Consider the following 15,667-nt stretch of genomic DNA (forward strand, 5'->3'; position numbering starts at 1 on the left):
AATGTTTCTTCTTCCGGTCCTCTGCTCTTCGCAACCGCCACCTCTCTCCTCGGTTCCCGCCCCCCGCCCCATTCTGTGGGCTCTCATCATTCTCTTCCTTCCTTGATCCCTTCCCATTCTAGGTCGCCATCTTGAGCCATGCGTCAAGATGGCGTCCCTGCTCCCAAGGAACAGCCCTGGCGCCCCACCGAGGCTGCGCACGCACGTGCTCAGGAGCGGGAGGGTGAGGCGGTGACGTCCAGACGCTGCCCCGCCCCCGGTAGACGCCCCGCCCCTGGTCCCACTCCTCCTTCCTCCCACCGGGCGAACCCGGAAGTGGAGGAGGAGGCGCGGCGGCGGCGGCGGTGGCCGAGCGGGCAGGCGCTGGCGGAGCCCAACCCGGGAGCGCGTCTGGGGTTGGGGGCGGGGGGCGTGGCTGAGCGCCCTGGGCAGTCAGGCCCGGACTGGGCGGGGGAGGCCATGGCCTCCGCAGAGTTGCAGGGGAAGTACCAGAAGCTGGCTCAGGAGTACTCGAAGGTACCCATCGTGGGCGGGGAGTAGGGGGTCCCCGGCCCTGCGGCCTCGGGTTGCCTTGGCAGCTACTCGTCGGGATGGAGGGGAACGGCGAAGGGGGCACGCGAGCGTGCCCCTCCTTTCTGCCTTCTCTGTCCACCATTACCATGCCTCCACCTGCAACTCCCAGGAGATGGGGCCCGGCAGTGTCTAGGTCCCTGTGCGTGTCTGCGGGAAGGAGCAGGAGTTTGATTCCTCCTTCTCACTAAACTAGCGGGCTTGGTACTGGGGTGTCCGAATGCTGGCTTCTGCCTCTGGTGCTGGTCGGGAGGGGAAGGGAATGGTAAGGACCAACCTCTCTACTGCTGCTTCCTCAATTTTCCTAGCCCAGTGATGGGAAAGATCAAGCTTTCTTCCTTCTCACAGGGACGAGATGAGGATGAAGAGATCTGTGTGTCCCCAGTCTGTCAGCTCGGGAGGGTAGAGAAACCATTCGTGTAAACAGTTTCACTGGGGATGGGTGGTTACGAATGTATTTAGTGCGTTGGCAAGATGTTGTCTGGAGATGATTTTGAAAGCTTGAGTGCTAGGGCTGTGTCCTCCAGGGTGCTGGGCAAGAACACCCAGGTGCTCAATACATGTTGAATTAAGCAAATAGGGACCTGCCCCTTTGTCCTATTCATGGCATTCTCTTTTGGAACCCTTTTCTTGGAAAAGGGCGGTGCTGCTTCTAAAGTGTTGCTGCCTTAATATTCTAATGAAGTTATAAAAGAATCTCACAGCCTTGTAAATTGATTCAACAGTCATTAAGCTTAGTTTTCAATGATCTGGCATCATGGGAGTGCTGGGAAGACTTAGCCTCCTTTTGACAATTTGGAAAAACAATTTGGACACATTTTTTTCCCTTAGGGTTTCATTTAACACATATTCAGCAAGGTAAAATGAACTGTTGTTTGAAAAATAAAACCTTTGCCTAAGCATATACACTTACGTCTTTTCACCATCAATTGGGAGCCTTTTGAGATACTATACTTATTCCCGCGCTGTGACCATTGGCAAAACTTCTTCTGTTTACTTTTGGAATTATCTTAAGAGCCTGTAGCACAATGTCAGTGATGGCAAGTTTTCAGCCTTTGAAGAAATATTTTCTTGTTTGAAAGGGTCAGAATGATGATGACCCTTATGATGAAGGAGAGTGGGTGGAGAATGGCAATACTCAAAGGTGGCTCCACTGTTTTGGGTGAAAATGTTTTATGAGTATAGAGTAAGGGGACTGATTTTCTTCTCCAGAGAACAAACAGTCTCAGAAGGCAATTCCAAATGGCAAAAGAAAGTTCTAAAAATGTTTTAAGCATGACTGCATTGCTGGAATAATTGTATAGCCTTCCAAAAGTATTAAAAACTTTGAAAGATTTTATTTATTTCTTTTTTGGGTATATGTGCTTTTTCGTTCAATAGACATTTATTATGTGCCTCCTGTGAATAGTCGGCCAGGGTCTGTTGAGTGAGGCAGAGTTCCAGGTTAAGGAGAATCCTTTCATAGAATGTTCAGATATTGTGCGTAAATATGATACAGTACGACAAGTGTTAGTTCAGTGGGAACACGAAAGAGATGGAGGTTAAGAGTAAAAGTTACTTAGGTTGGGAAATAGGGAAGAGAGAGGGTTAGTAGCATCCCAGGCAAAGGGAACAGTCCATGTTTCCAGTCATGAAAGCATAATAAGGTACATGGCAGAGAGGTGAAGTATGGTTGGAGAGTTCATTTTGACCTGATCATCATAAAGGGTTGTGGATGTCAAATAAGTTTGAACTTTATCTTTTGAATAATAGATGTCAGAAGTTTTTTTTTTTTTCAAGATTTTATTTATTTATTTGACAGACAGAGATCACAAGTAGGCAGAGAGGCAGGCAGAGAGAGAGGGGAAAGCAGGCCCCCTGCTGAGCAGAGAGCCCAATGCGGGGCTCGATCCTAGGACCCTGGGATTATGACCTGAGCCAAAGGCAGAGGCTTAACCCACTGAGCCACCCAGGTGCCCTGATGTCAGAAGTTTTTAATCAGGATAATGACATTACTTGTAGGAGGGGAACTGCTAACTACTTGGAGGATGGATTGAAATAGGGAAAGATGGGTGAAAAGAAGACCAGACCATAGGCTGTTGGAATAGTTTTGGGGAGTGTAATACAGGACTAAATAAAATTAGTGACTGTTAAGATGGAGGGGGGGACCTAGATTTAGGACCTAGGGTAAAAGTACCTTTTTAGTTACCTCTTTTAAAAAAAATTCATTTGTAAAGAATTTATTTATTTTTGAGAGCTAGAGTGTGTGCGAGAGTTGGGAGGGGCCCAGAGGATGGAAGAAAGAATCTGAAGCAGGCCGGCACTGAATGCAGAGCCCCAGGCGGCTTGATCCCATGACCGTGAGATCACGACCTGGGGAGAAACCAAGAGCCGATTGCTCAGCCAATAGGGCCACCAAGGCACCCCTAATTACCTCTGTTTTGAGTGCCTGCTTTGTACATAGCACTAAGCTTATGAAGAATATAGTGTATGAGGAACTCATCCTTGTGTCTTATTCTGTGGGATGTGGTGAGTGAAGGGAGACAGAAGAGTTGACCCTGCGGTTCTGAGATGAAGGAACAGGACTACCACTGACAGGAACATGAGCCAGTGTAGAGCAAAGGGATGTATTAAAGGTTAGATGCAATTATAGAATTATAGAATTTTAAGGTTGCAAGGCACATTAAAGTTACCTTGTTCATATAGTAGCCTGAGGTGGTGTTGGGGTAACTGCTGAACATTTTTAGTGGAGATGAACTGGCTAAAAGTCAGGACAAAGGCCAGAGCTTTTGGAATACTACCTGTGACAATAAGTAGTTGAACTACAGGAGTTAATCAGGGTGGAACCCTTTAGGTAGACTCTTTGGGGAACACCTGTGGAAAGGTGTGAAGGAAGGACGAGATGCTAAGGAGACTGTAGAAGGTCTGCCAGGCTTGAAGTTATTTATCTGTCAGATAGGGCTAGATCATTTTTCATCCTTTTAAATGCAATGGGATGGAAATTTCAGAACATAAGAGAACAGAGATTGGTCAAAAGATTTCATGTGCTTATTATTCTCTGTCAATTCTAGTGCTGAGCAATTTCTAGTTAAGATCTGTGCTACCTTCAGCCCTGAGCCTGTGGAAGGGACATACATTACCTTCCCTGGTGCAGAAATTGTGGGGTAATATTGAAATTTTCCTTATTTAAGATACAAAGACAGTAGAGTTCCTCCTAAACAGTAAAAGGAGGCTACATATCCAGACAGTAGCAAGCATGATCCCTAAACAAAGGATATTTGCAGACTTCTCTTGTTCTGATTTAATGCAGATCTCAGTCTGTTTTCCAGGAAGGAGCTCATTTCTTGCTTAAGAACTATGGTCATAATATTCTTTCCTCCCAAGAAGGAAAAAAATGGCCCGAGGAGCTCCCATTTAAGAGACTGAAAGTTTAGTTAGATAAAAGATGGGTCGTGGGAGTCCAGAGCAGATGAGAATTTCTGAGGCATACGTACTGGTAAAATGTAAAGCGTTATGGAAAAGCCAGGAAAAACAAGAGATTAAGTTTGGGCAATTTGGAAGTCATTGAAGGCTTTTGAAACTTCAGGTTTAATAAAGTTTAATAAAGTTAATAAAGGTGTATGTAGTTGGTTTTCAGAGGTTTATGAAGGTAATTGGTAAGCAATGCAAGCTGCTTCTTTGCGATGTGAGGGCAAGCTAATCGAGACCTCAGTTACTACACCGTAGATTAAGAATCAAAGATCGCTTCTTACATGCCGTCTCTTTCACAGTCTGGTCTTCTTCTGATGCTCTCATATATTTCATAGGGTGGAGAGGCTAAGAGCTCTGAGTCCTGGCTCTATTTGATTTCAGCCTGCTTTCATTGCAGTAGCTCCTGCACCCCTGCCTGGCATCATGTTATGTGTGTAAGCAGGTTTCAGGTTCTTTTTTCTTAGTGTTTGTTTTACTCTGGGCCAGTGGTTCTCAAAGTGTGTCCCCTGGATCAGCATCATCAGTATCTGGGAACTAGTTAGAAGTATACATTCTCAGGCCCACCTGGGAATCACTGAATCTGAAGCTGGTGGTCAAACCCAGCAATCTGTGTGTCACAAACCTCTGCAGTGATTTGGATGCACACCAAAGTTTGAGAACTGTTGCTGAAGGCATGTTATCAGTACATTAGCTTTTGCTCCGTTAATCTTTTCAAAGCTCTTTTGGAGGCAGTAAAAACAAGTGGGAAAGTCAGATATCCAGTGTTTCTCTGAACAGTTTACTTTGCAATTGATGCTTCTTTTAGTGATGATGGAGATTGCCTTTGGGAGCTTTTTAGATCTACACTCTTAGGAAATAGCTATTCATATTGGTGAAAGGTTGGTTTTGACTTGGTGTGTTTGCTTTCTAGATAATGAAGCTTGGTGGAACCTGGTTAATTGTCCCTTCCTGTAAGAGAAATTGACTCAGGAGCTGGATTAAAAAAGAGTATCATTCGGATTAAAATCTAGTATCAGCCTCCCCCCACTCTGTAATTTGTAGAGTTTAACTACTAAAGTTTGATTGGAAAATAGTATTGTGTTCAATGTTATTCAATGGAACTTCCCATGAGAATGAAAATGTTCTGTATCTATGCTGTCCTGTAGGACAAACCACTGGCTGTGCAGTACTATTGAGCACTTCCAATGTGGCTAGTGCAACTAGTGGACAGAATGTTAGATTTTATTTAAATTTAAATTTAAATAGGCACATGTGGCTTTTGGCTGCCCAGTTAGAAAGTGCTAGCTTAGCCCCTGGATCAGTGCATCACAGACACAAAGTGTCTCTGTGACTCACCTGAAGACCTTGTTGAACGGCAGATTCTGGTTCAGTAGGTCTGGGGTGGGGCCCGAGAGTCTGCTCCCAGGTGATGCTGTTGCAGCTGTCTGCAGACCACACTTTGATTAGTCAGGCCTTAGAAAAGCTAGGGGTGTCTGTCCTACTCTTCCTCTTAAGTCATCCAGTTACTGGTAAGGCACATAGACTGCAGGGGTTGGGGTGGGGTGTTGTCCTAATGAATTGCCCTGCATGGGAGCAGGAACAGGAGAAAGGGTTCCATTTGAGGGCAGGTCTGAGAGAAGAAGGTTTGCTTCCTGTCTCCCTGATGGAATAACTCCAGCCACAGCTGAGAGCCTACAGGTATTTATTTCTCCAAATGATTGGAACCATGTGGTCCTACTGGACACCAAGAATCCTCAAAAAACCTGAGCCTAAATCGCTGAAGACCACTCTATAGGCTACTCTACATAAGTCTGGTTCCAGAACAGTCAGGCTTATCGCAAAGCTATTGCTCTAGGGACAGAGAGTGGGGGCGAGTCACCTAGGATCTCTCCTGCCGCTTTGACAATCTGTGATGGGATAACGGGTCCAACATTAGAGATTTATTACCTTCAGTCACAGACTGTTGGAAGAGTTTGTAGTGAAAGAGAGATGAATCACATACACATATTTTCTCATCTAATCCCCAACGGTCTTCTGTGTTAGAACCAGTCTTACATGACTGTTTCCTACAATGGACATTTTGACATTTTACAGGTTTTACAACTCTATAAAACAAACTATTAAACATAGAAGCTTTTCTTCATTACAAAGTAATGTGTGCATTATACATCCCTAAGCCCATCCTAAACCTCACCCAAAGCCCAATTCGAAGCTTCAAAATAGTGAAATCATCTACAGATCTCCGCTTCAGAATCTCTGGCATGAAACTCCTTCCGATTCTACCATTTTCAGTATTCCAAAGTGCTGGGTATACTGCTTGGCCTTTCTACCTACTTGCTTGTACCTCCTCCTGGACAGGGGTAAATGACTTGTAAGCTCTATAGTACCAGGGAGTAGTGGCTGGAGTTAACCTGTCACTGATGCAGAAAAACCTTGGGGAAAGGTCAGAGAGGCACTGTTAGAGTAATGAAGCTTTATAGTTGTGTGATGCATTACCTTCACATGCCTGTTATATACAGTATGTAATTTGATTAGCATTTATTGAGTGCCTTCTCTGTCTGTGGCTTTGATCTTTCACTGTGGGCAGGAAATACAGGGAAGTGGGCGGTAGTGTCTGTCATGAGCTCCAGTTTTATTGGTAGATGGGAGATGAGCACAGAAGTGAAACATAAATTAGTAAATGTAAAATTTACTTTTTTTTCTGAACCTGTAGAACAGAGGTGCTCCAACTTTTTCTGTAAAGAGACTGTTAGTAAATACTTATGGCTTAGCCATACATTTTCTTTTGCAATTCCTTGTCTCTGTCATTGCAGCTTAAAAGCAGCCGTAGACAATATGGAAATGAGTGTGGTTTTGTTCCAGTAAAACTTTAAATTAGGTAGGGGTGCCTGGATGGCACAGTCAGGCGACTGACTCTTGGTTTTTGCTCAGGTGAAGTCATGATCTCAGGGTTGTGAGATCAAGCCCTGTGTCAGGCTCCAGGCCCAGCCCAGAGTCTGCTTGAGACTCTATCACTCTCTCCCTGCCACCCCCCGACCCCTGAGCGCTTTCTCTCAAATAAAGAAATCTTTAAAAAAAAATTTTTTTTTTAATTAGGTAGCAGGCCAGTATGGGCCATGGGCCCGCAGGGAATTTAAATAGTAGTAAGTACTGCTAGTTATCTTGTATTGTCCCTTTTAAATTTAAGCTCTTGGCACTTCTTTCACTTCTTTCTCTCCTCCAGATCCTTTAGTACAATGCCTTACCCCAGGCAAGTTATAATGTTATCTGTTATTCCTTTGATTCTAGTCTAGTAATAAAAGTTGTTTCCATTCCTGGGGCACTTTAAGATTTAGAAAGTGCTTGGACATGGGTTTCTTATCTGGTTCTCACAACAACGTCAGAAGAAGGAAGATAGGTTAGATGTATTCACCCGTGTTATAGACTATATAACTGAGGCTCAGAATGGTTAGTGAATTTTTCAAGTTTAAATTGTCTACTAAATGGCAGAGCAAGATTTGGGTCTTCTTTCTCTTGTGGTAGTGAACTGTATCTTTAACTTTCTAAAAATAGAAGAAGCTCACTTTTTTAATCTGTCTTTCGCTCAAGCTGTTGAATATTCTGCGGTATTCCTCCTTTTAGATTCTTAGCTAAATTTTCTATTGAGTTACACATACTCAGTTTAAGGTTTAGTATTTAAGTATTCCTATTCTTTTGGCACAGAGGAGGGTCATTTCTGTTCTCAGGAGACAGATCTGAGTTAGAATTAGAAGCAGATTTTTTTTTCTTTTAAGCTCACAGATAAAGTCATTCCCTTTGTTCAGTTTCTCAGAGCAGAACCTGGTCTTTCTTTCTTTTCTTTTCTTTTCTTTTTTTTTTTTTTTTTGAGATTTTATTTATTTGTTTGACAGAAAGAAAGAGACATCACAAGTAGGCAGAGCAGCAGACAGAGAGAGAGGGGGAGGCAGGCTCCCTGTTGAGCAGAGAGCCCGATGCAGGGCTCCCTCCCAGGACCCTGAGACCATGACCTGAGCCGAAGGCAGAGGCTTAACCCACTGAGCCACCCAGGCACTCCCCAGAACCTGGTCTTTCATGGTCTCTGTACTGAACCTTCAGAATATAAGTCTGTAGTATTGCTTTGGCTACATAGGACTTGTATATTTCTACTTGCATGCTCAGCGTTATCCTTGCAGAGAACTTTCTTCTTCCTACAGAAATGGATTTTATCTTTCGAAATCCTGCAAGTGGTAGTTGGATTCATATATACATACATACATTTCATGTAGCTGTAAAATTCTTGATTTGTATGCTTTATTTAAAATAAAGTTATACTTCAATTAAAAAAAAAAAAAAGCCCACATCCTACCTCTTCAAAGACTTTCCCAACCTCTCCAGCCTACTTCTTTTCTCATTTATACATAGCTTTAGAAAATAGTAACCAATATTGTCTAATGGCGCTATGACTTTGGAGTCAAATCTGCTGGGGTCTGAATCTCAGCATTGCCACTTAACTTCTCTGTACCTCAGTTTGTTCTTCTGTAAAGTGGACACAATTACAGTACCTACTTCCTAGCGTTGTGAAAATTAATGAGGTAATATATGGAAAGCACTTAGGACAGTGTGTGGTCTATGATGAGCTTTCAAATGTTAACTGCTATACCAACTTCTGGATTGAGTCTTCTTAATTGCTTTCATACACTGCCTTAGCTGATGCTTCATTACAAGTCTACCATTCCTGAGGCTATTGTGGGGGATGATACTTGCATGACTAATATTAGGTGCAGTGTCCTGCTGGGTATGTTTAATGCCCTACACTTTGATTCTCTATAGAGTTCTTATTTCATAATTAGTCTGATTATATGTATTTTACAAATAAATGTGTGCCAGAGTTTCAAGGAAAATGGCACACATGGTACCGTATTACTTATTATATTAGTTTTTATTAGTTTATTGTATTAATACTCAGTATTAGTTTATTGTACTAGTTTTTATTTAAGGAGGAGACTTGGTTTTACAGAAAGAACCATATTCTGGTTGGAAGTCAAGAGATCTGGATTTCAGTATTGATTTGGCCACTGATTATTATTATGTCATTGGGCAGCTCAGCCTCTGTGCTTATCTGGAAGATGGCAGAATGATGATATCTTCTATCCTCTTCCATGCTAATATTTTCATTCTCATACATATGTGAGAACATAGTTACTCAGTGTAATCATTCCTATGAAGTAACGATAAGTGATTTCCTTGCTACAGGTGATTGCTTTATATTAAAAATTAACTATTGCTTCTTCTGTTTTCAGCTTCGGGCTCAGAATCAGGTCCTGAAAAAAGGTGTTGTGGATGAACAAGCGAATTCAGCTGCTTTAAAGGTATGAAACAGGATATTTGTATTGTGAGGGTTAAGTTAGTGTTTGGTGATACTCAAAGCAAAGGATTCAGCTAGTTTTCTGTGTTAAAAAGTCCCAACCATGACACTGATTCACTAGGGTTAGGAGAAGGTAGTAAAGTTTTTTGTGTTTAACTTTTTTACTTCCTTAGATATGAATGTGATGCACTCTGATTTCCTTAGCTAAAAATCACAAAAAAGAATTATATGACTTTATCTCCTGCATTTCCTCACAGCCTCTCTTTAGCTAAATTCATGGGGATTAATGGAGTTTCTTATCTGTCTTCATCACTAGACAGCACTCTGAGGGGGCCTATGTCATATTCATATTTATATGCTCAGCATTCAGCAGATGGTTGTCCTCTAATGAGTGAATTTGAAAGTGGGAATCATTTAGTGCATTAATCTTGCTTTTGGATTGAGCTATTTAATAATAATAACCTGTGTAAATCAGGTTACTCTGAGTGATACATTTTATCATCATTTACTAACTGAGAGGAGAAATATGATAGGAATTGAAGAAATTTGTTTCTGCCTTATACTGGTAGGCATGTCATAAATACTGCTTGTGATATTTTTAATTAGATAAATTAACTCTAGGATACAGATTTTGTCTTGGCCTGTTTCCATTAAATATACTGTTTATGTCATTCTTCACCCTCTGCCTTGCTCCCTGTTGAGACAAAAGGGATTAGGATTCCCTTTAATCATACCTCTTTCTGGAATAGCCCCTAACCAGTGACCTATCCAGGGTGATTCCACTCAGGTAACCCAGAAATATGTCCTTTTACTTAGCCAGTGTTGCACCCCCACCCCCCAAAGAACTGTGTCTTGAAAGTGCCCCCCCACTCAGGTGCTCTTGCACATATTTGGGGCTGAGGCAGCTCAGAACAACATCCCATATTTCCAAAGCTCCTAGTGCCAAACCAAGATTATTAAAAATAAGCTTATTTAGAGTCAGGATTTGTTAGTCAAGTTATTATTTAGCCTAAATCATTGAAGAAATAATCATTATCTCTTAACGATGTTTAAAACCTATGACTGGGAAAGGTATTTCCTAGTGTGTCTTAGTAGCCCACTCTGGGCATGTGACAGCATCCCGTTGCTGGTTGTGTTTGATTAACTCTGCGATGGTGGCAATGGTGGTGACATTGGTGACGGCAGGTTCTATTTATTGAGTTCTCACTCTGTCAGGTATTGTGCCAAGCACAATTATATCCACTCTTGTCAGTTGGTCTTCACACGAGTCTGTGAGGGCAGATAACATTATCATCGTCCCTACTGCAGAAACTAGGTTTTACAGAGAGGTTGAGATAGCTGTCTTCTGAAAACGGTGATTGGTTAATGGACTTGGAGCATTAGTCAGCTGGGATGAATTATAAGGATGTAAAGAAATTACTCTTTGTTTTATTATTCATTGAAGTGGTCATTACAGTTCTAGTAAGAATGGCAATTCGCTGGTTTGGTCAATGGGAAGGTTGGTATATCTTCTGTTACAACAGGCTTTTGATGGATTGGGTTTGTCTCTTCAGTGAGTTGTTGGACATAGTAAGCATTCATTGATTTGGATTTCTTTAATTTGAAATACATGATGATTTGGATATGGGCTGGGTCTATATGGCTCAGCTCCAAGCAAAAATTAAGGGCTTACTAAAAAACAATAGAAAAGAAAACTGTTTCTCTACTTAATGGAAACATTTTTCTATCCTTCTGGCTGCTCTCAACATGTGGATAATGTCAGTGGCTTGCTGACACCAGTCTTTGCCTTTTGGGTTGCTTTTCAATATACTTCTATCACTTTGTCATTAAAGCTTGACCTCATCTTAGCTTTGCAGTGGTTTTTCAGTGAAAGTAATATAACTACAGTTCTTTAAATATACAGTAGTAAAAGTATATATATATATATATATATATATACAGCAGTATATAGTCATCTGGTTTGATTATCAGTGAACACAAAGTTGTCACAATATTGTAAGTAAAATATAGTAAGAATAATACATTTTTTAAAAATAGAGCAAAACTAAGTATTTCTTTAGTTTTCTACTTTCTTACCTCATTATAGTGTAAACGGTACAAAATGGGCAATAGAAGATACATTGTTTAGGTTTTAGATCTTGTTTCTATTTTTACTTTAAACTTTTAGGTGAATTGATGTAACATCTAAAAATATTTATTAGGATAATACTGATTTTTATCTTTGATAAATCAGAATAGTTTAAAGTAGAATTAAGTGTAGTGCAAGGGTTTCATTTGACTGACTTAAATTGAGGGAGGATTTATTGAAAAAAATGAATGTAAATAAATTGTTTCCCATTCTTACTGAAGGGCATCATCAATGAGTAGGAGTTTCTCTTTCATAATTGAAATTTATAAAATTATCGCCTTAGGCATTATGCCTCCTCACTGCCATACATCTATATAACAACATTATGGAACAACACAGAGTTGTAGATATTTTACTTTAGGTTGATGACTGTCTGTTGCTTCAATGTATATGCTTTTTAAATTTTATTTTTAAATTTACTTGGTTTGGTCAAAAAAAAATGCTTTTGTCACAAAACAGAGCTAAAGACATGGGAACTGGCATGATAAACATACAGTGTGAATTCCCTAAAGCAAGAGGTTTTATCATATTTTAGTGAAACAAAGATAATTTCTTTTCATTTTTTGAAACCTTAAGGCTAAATTATAAGGAGTGGTCTGTTTTCACTTTGATTTAGGAACAACTGAAAATGAAAGATCAATCATTGAGAAAACTGCAGCAGGAAATGGACAGTTTGACATTTCGAAATCTGCAGCTTGCCAAGAGGGTAGAACTACTTCAAGATGAATTGGCTCTAAGTGAACCCCGAGGCAAGAAAAACAAGGTAGGTCAAATAAAGGCAAGTTAGGGAGGCCTTGTCTGCTAGGAGCAGACATCTATAAGCCATCTGGGCTTTAACAGAACACTGCCCCTACACATTTCCTACTGTTCCATAACTGTGCCTGGATATTGGGTTAAGGAAGAAGACACTATTATCATACGTAGTAATATTAGGGCATTTTTATACGAAAGTGACTTTTGAATAATTTGTTAGGAGCAAACATGCAAGTATTAGATTTAGTGTCTGAGAAAAGTGAAAGGACTATCTCATTCTGGTCAAAATTACTGGTATCTTTCAGTTATACTGAGTTGCCCTTAACTCAAGGTAGGGCAAATAAAATGAGAAACAGTATTGAAGTGTAACAGCTCATGTGAAAATAGCAATTGAAATACTCATTCCTTAGGCTTTGTAAGTTTCCTGCAAATATTTCTTAGTATTTATTTCTATGAGGCTGATTTAGTATTCTTATCAGGTCATGTAAAAATAACTTTTCCCATTATGGTTGATATAGAGAGACATGATTCTCACTCCATAAGATGGATGGTTTGGTACTTTAGAACATTCTGTGATTAAGAATTTGTGTTTTTTTTTAAATGTGGGGGTAGTGATTGAATCTTAAGTCTCGTGTGTATATAGAGCAGCACCCAGCAAATGTGTGGATTGAAGTAGTAAAGTAGAAGGTAGGAGGGAAGAAGAAGGCATGTAGTAACTCTGAAGCAGCACGGTATGGAGGGAAGAGCACAGGCCTTGGGGTTAAGCCCAGGCTTGAATTCTTCGTCTGCCATTTTAGCCTCAGTTTCTTCATCAGCAACATGGGGATGATACTCTCAGTTTTTCTGAGTATTAAATGGGATCCTATAAAGGTGGCTAGGACAGTATTTGCCATATAATAGGCAATCAATGTAATTCTGTGTTAGTACCTTTTCATATACATGTCCCCTGTATGAAAGAGTTCTCTCTAGAGTGGTAATTTTCAAAGAAGTGGAGAACAGAGAGGGCAAAAACAGGTATGTATTAGAATCAGTTGGGGAATTTTGTCAAAATACATGTGCTCTGGAAAGTCTGAGACCCCAAGGAATGAATAGCCATACGTACTTCAGACATGCTCCCCAGGTTAGTGAGATCCTCCCCCACTGCTGTTTTCACAGAGGCTTGGGTATATCACTTCTGAATTAATGCTAATTAAAGTTTTCCAAATTTGAAAGCTCTAATGACCCAAAATGCCCAGAATATGCCATTTGGCTGTCTTCCTTGTGCAGCTCTCTTGTCCCAAACATGTTGGAGATTTAATGTTTTTATTTATTTATTTACTTAATTACTTATTTATTATTTATTTATTTACTTATTTTAAAGATTTTATTTATTTATTTGATAGAGAGATCACAAGTAGGCAGAGCAGCAGGCGGGGTGGGGGGAAGCAGGCTCCCTGCTGAGCAGAGAGCCTGATGAGGGGCTGGCTCCCAGGACCCTGAGACCGTGACCTGAGCCGAAGGCAGAGGCCCAACCCACTGAGTCACCCAGGTGCCCCTATTTTTTATTTTTTAAAGATTTATTTGAGAGAGAGAACACTCATACAACCCGGGGAAGGGGGAAGGGGCAAAGGGAGAGGGTGAGAGAGAATCTCAAGCAGACTCTGCTGAGCACAGTGCCCGTCGTGGACTTTGATCTCATGACCTGATATCATGGTCTGAATTGAAGTCAGGAGTCGGCTGCTTAACTGATTGAGCCACCCAGGCACCCCTGTTTTGTTTCATTTTTAATATAGCTACTCCATTTTCAGAGGGTTTTCTAATCATTGGTTCATCCTGTATCAGTAAGTAACTTCATTTTAAGTGAGGATTGAGGGCACAGGAAAGGCAGAGAAGGGTGGTGACTGATGTCTGAACACAGTTTCATTGTTAGTCCATCCTTGGAATAGTCTCAGCTCTTGTATTCTATGAAAACAAATGTTCATTATTGGCTCTCTAAAATAGTGCTATTCTTCTATGTAGAAAAAAATTAATATTGGTAAAAAAGTAAAAGGAAGGTTCTTTTCATTATTTTGAGCTTTTTCCTTCTGTTTATTTATAGTATCTTTTTTTAATATGCTTACCTTTTTTTTAAATTAGAAATTTATGTCAACTTTTGCATGAATTTATCATTGTGAATTCTAATTAATTTGTTACAATTTCTTAAAGGAGTTTAACAACTCAGACTCATGGAATTGCTTAAACTGATTTCCCAAACCAAAAGGTCAACTTGAAACAATATATTTTTTTATTTTTCTAAATTTAAATTCAATTGATTAATATATAATGTATTTTTTTAAATTTAATTTAAATTTTTCTCAGTGTTCCAAAATTCATTGTTTATGCACCACACCCAGTGTTCCATGTAATCCATGCCCTCCTTTTTACCTACCACCAGGCTCACCCAATCCCCTACACCCCTTACCTGCAAAACCCTCAGTTTGTTTCTCAGAGTCCACAGTCTCTCATGGTTTGTCTCCCCCTCCAATTTCCCCCAACTCACTTCTCCTCTCCATCTCCCAATGTAACATATAATGTATTATTAGTTTCAGAGGTAGAGGTCAGTGATTTATCAGTATTATGTAATACCCACTGCTCATTATATCATATGTCCTTAATTTCCATCTCCCAGTTATCCCATCCTCCAGCCCCTTCCTCTCCAGCAACCCTCAGTTTGTTCCTTATGATTAAGAGTGTCTTATGGCTTGTCTCTCTCTCTGATTGAAATGATATTTTTTAGCATATTTTCATGGCTAGCTTTCTGGGCCTGCAGTGTCTTCCAATAGAACTACTCCTGAATTCATCTGCAAAGATTAATGAGCCTTATCTGTTTATTCTCTCTCTCTTTTTTAAGCTTTTCTGCCCATTCCAATAGTTGCAGTTCTTACTTGTGTCAAATGGGAGAAGTTAAATGATGGATTGTATACCTTTTGCAGGATTGTTTGAGAATGGTGCACACGTAGAAGAGACAAGCTACTAAGGTGATAGAGAATCTGTGTACCTTAGGATGTTTCTCTAAAGGATGAAAATTATGTGGACATAACTTATTCTTTCCATCAGAAAAGTGGTGAATCTTCTTCTCAGTTGAGTCAAGAGCAGAAGAGTGTCTTTGATGAAGATCTGCAAAAGAAGATAGAAGAGAATGAACGGTTGCATATACAAGTGAGAACATCTTTCTGTTTTCCCCATGAATTAAAAATGGGTCGTATGATCTAGAATGTGGAAAAACCAATGCAGGATAGAATGTTTTGTGTATGTATTGCAGTGTCTCCTGTGGTTGTTAGGTATATATGTCACTGTTATTGATTCATTTCTTAAATCTCATTCATATCTGAATCTGGATGTGTATTTTGAAGTATGCATTTGTTTAGAGGACTACAGAATAACTCAGCTAACAGTACAGAAATATAGTAGGCACTGTTCATTTT

General features: G+C 40.4%; 1 protein-coding gene across 1 annotated transcript in view; it reads left to right on the forward strand.

The window, feature by feature from the left end:
* Positions 1-306: 306 nt before the first annotated feature.
* Positions 307-15,667, forward strand: part of PPP1R21 (protein phosphatase 1 regulatory subunit 21) — a 60,757-nt gene continuing 45,396 nt past the window's right edge. The window contains exons 1-4 of the mRNA XM_080812848.1: positions 307-516; positions 9,279-9,347; positions 12,088-12,234; positions 15,300-15,401. Coding sequence (XP_080668974.1) covers positions 460-516; positions 9,279-9,347; positions 12,088-12,234; positions 15,300-15,401 — 375 coding nt within the window. The 5' untranslated portion in view covers positions 307-459. The remainder of the gene's footprint in view (positions 517-9,278; positions 9,348-12,087; positions 12,235-15,299; positions 15,402-15,667) is intronic.

Source organism: Martes martes, assembly GCF_963455335.1.
Source record: "Martes martes genome assembly, chromosome: 9".
NCBI lineage: Eukaryota > Metazoa > Chordata > Mammalia > Carnivora > Mustelidae > Martes > Martes martes.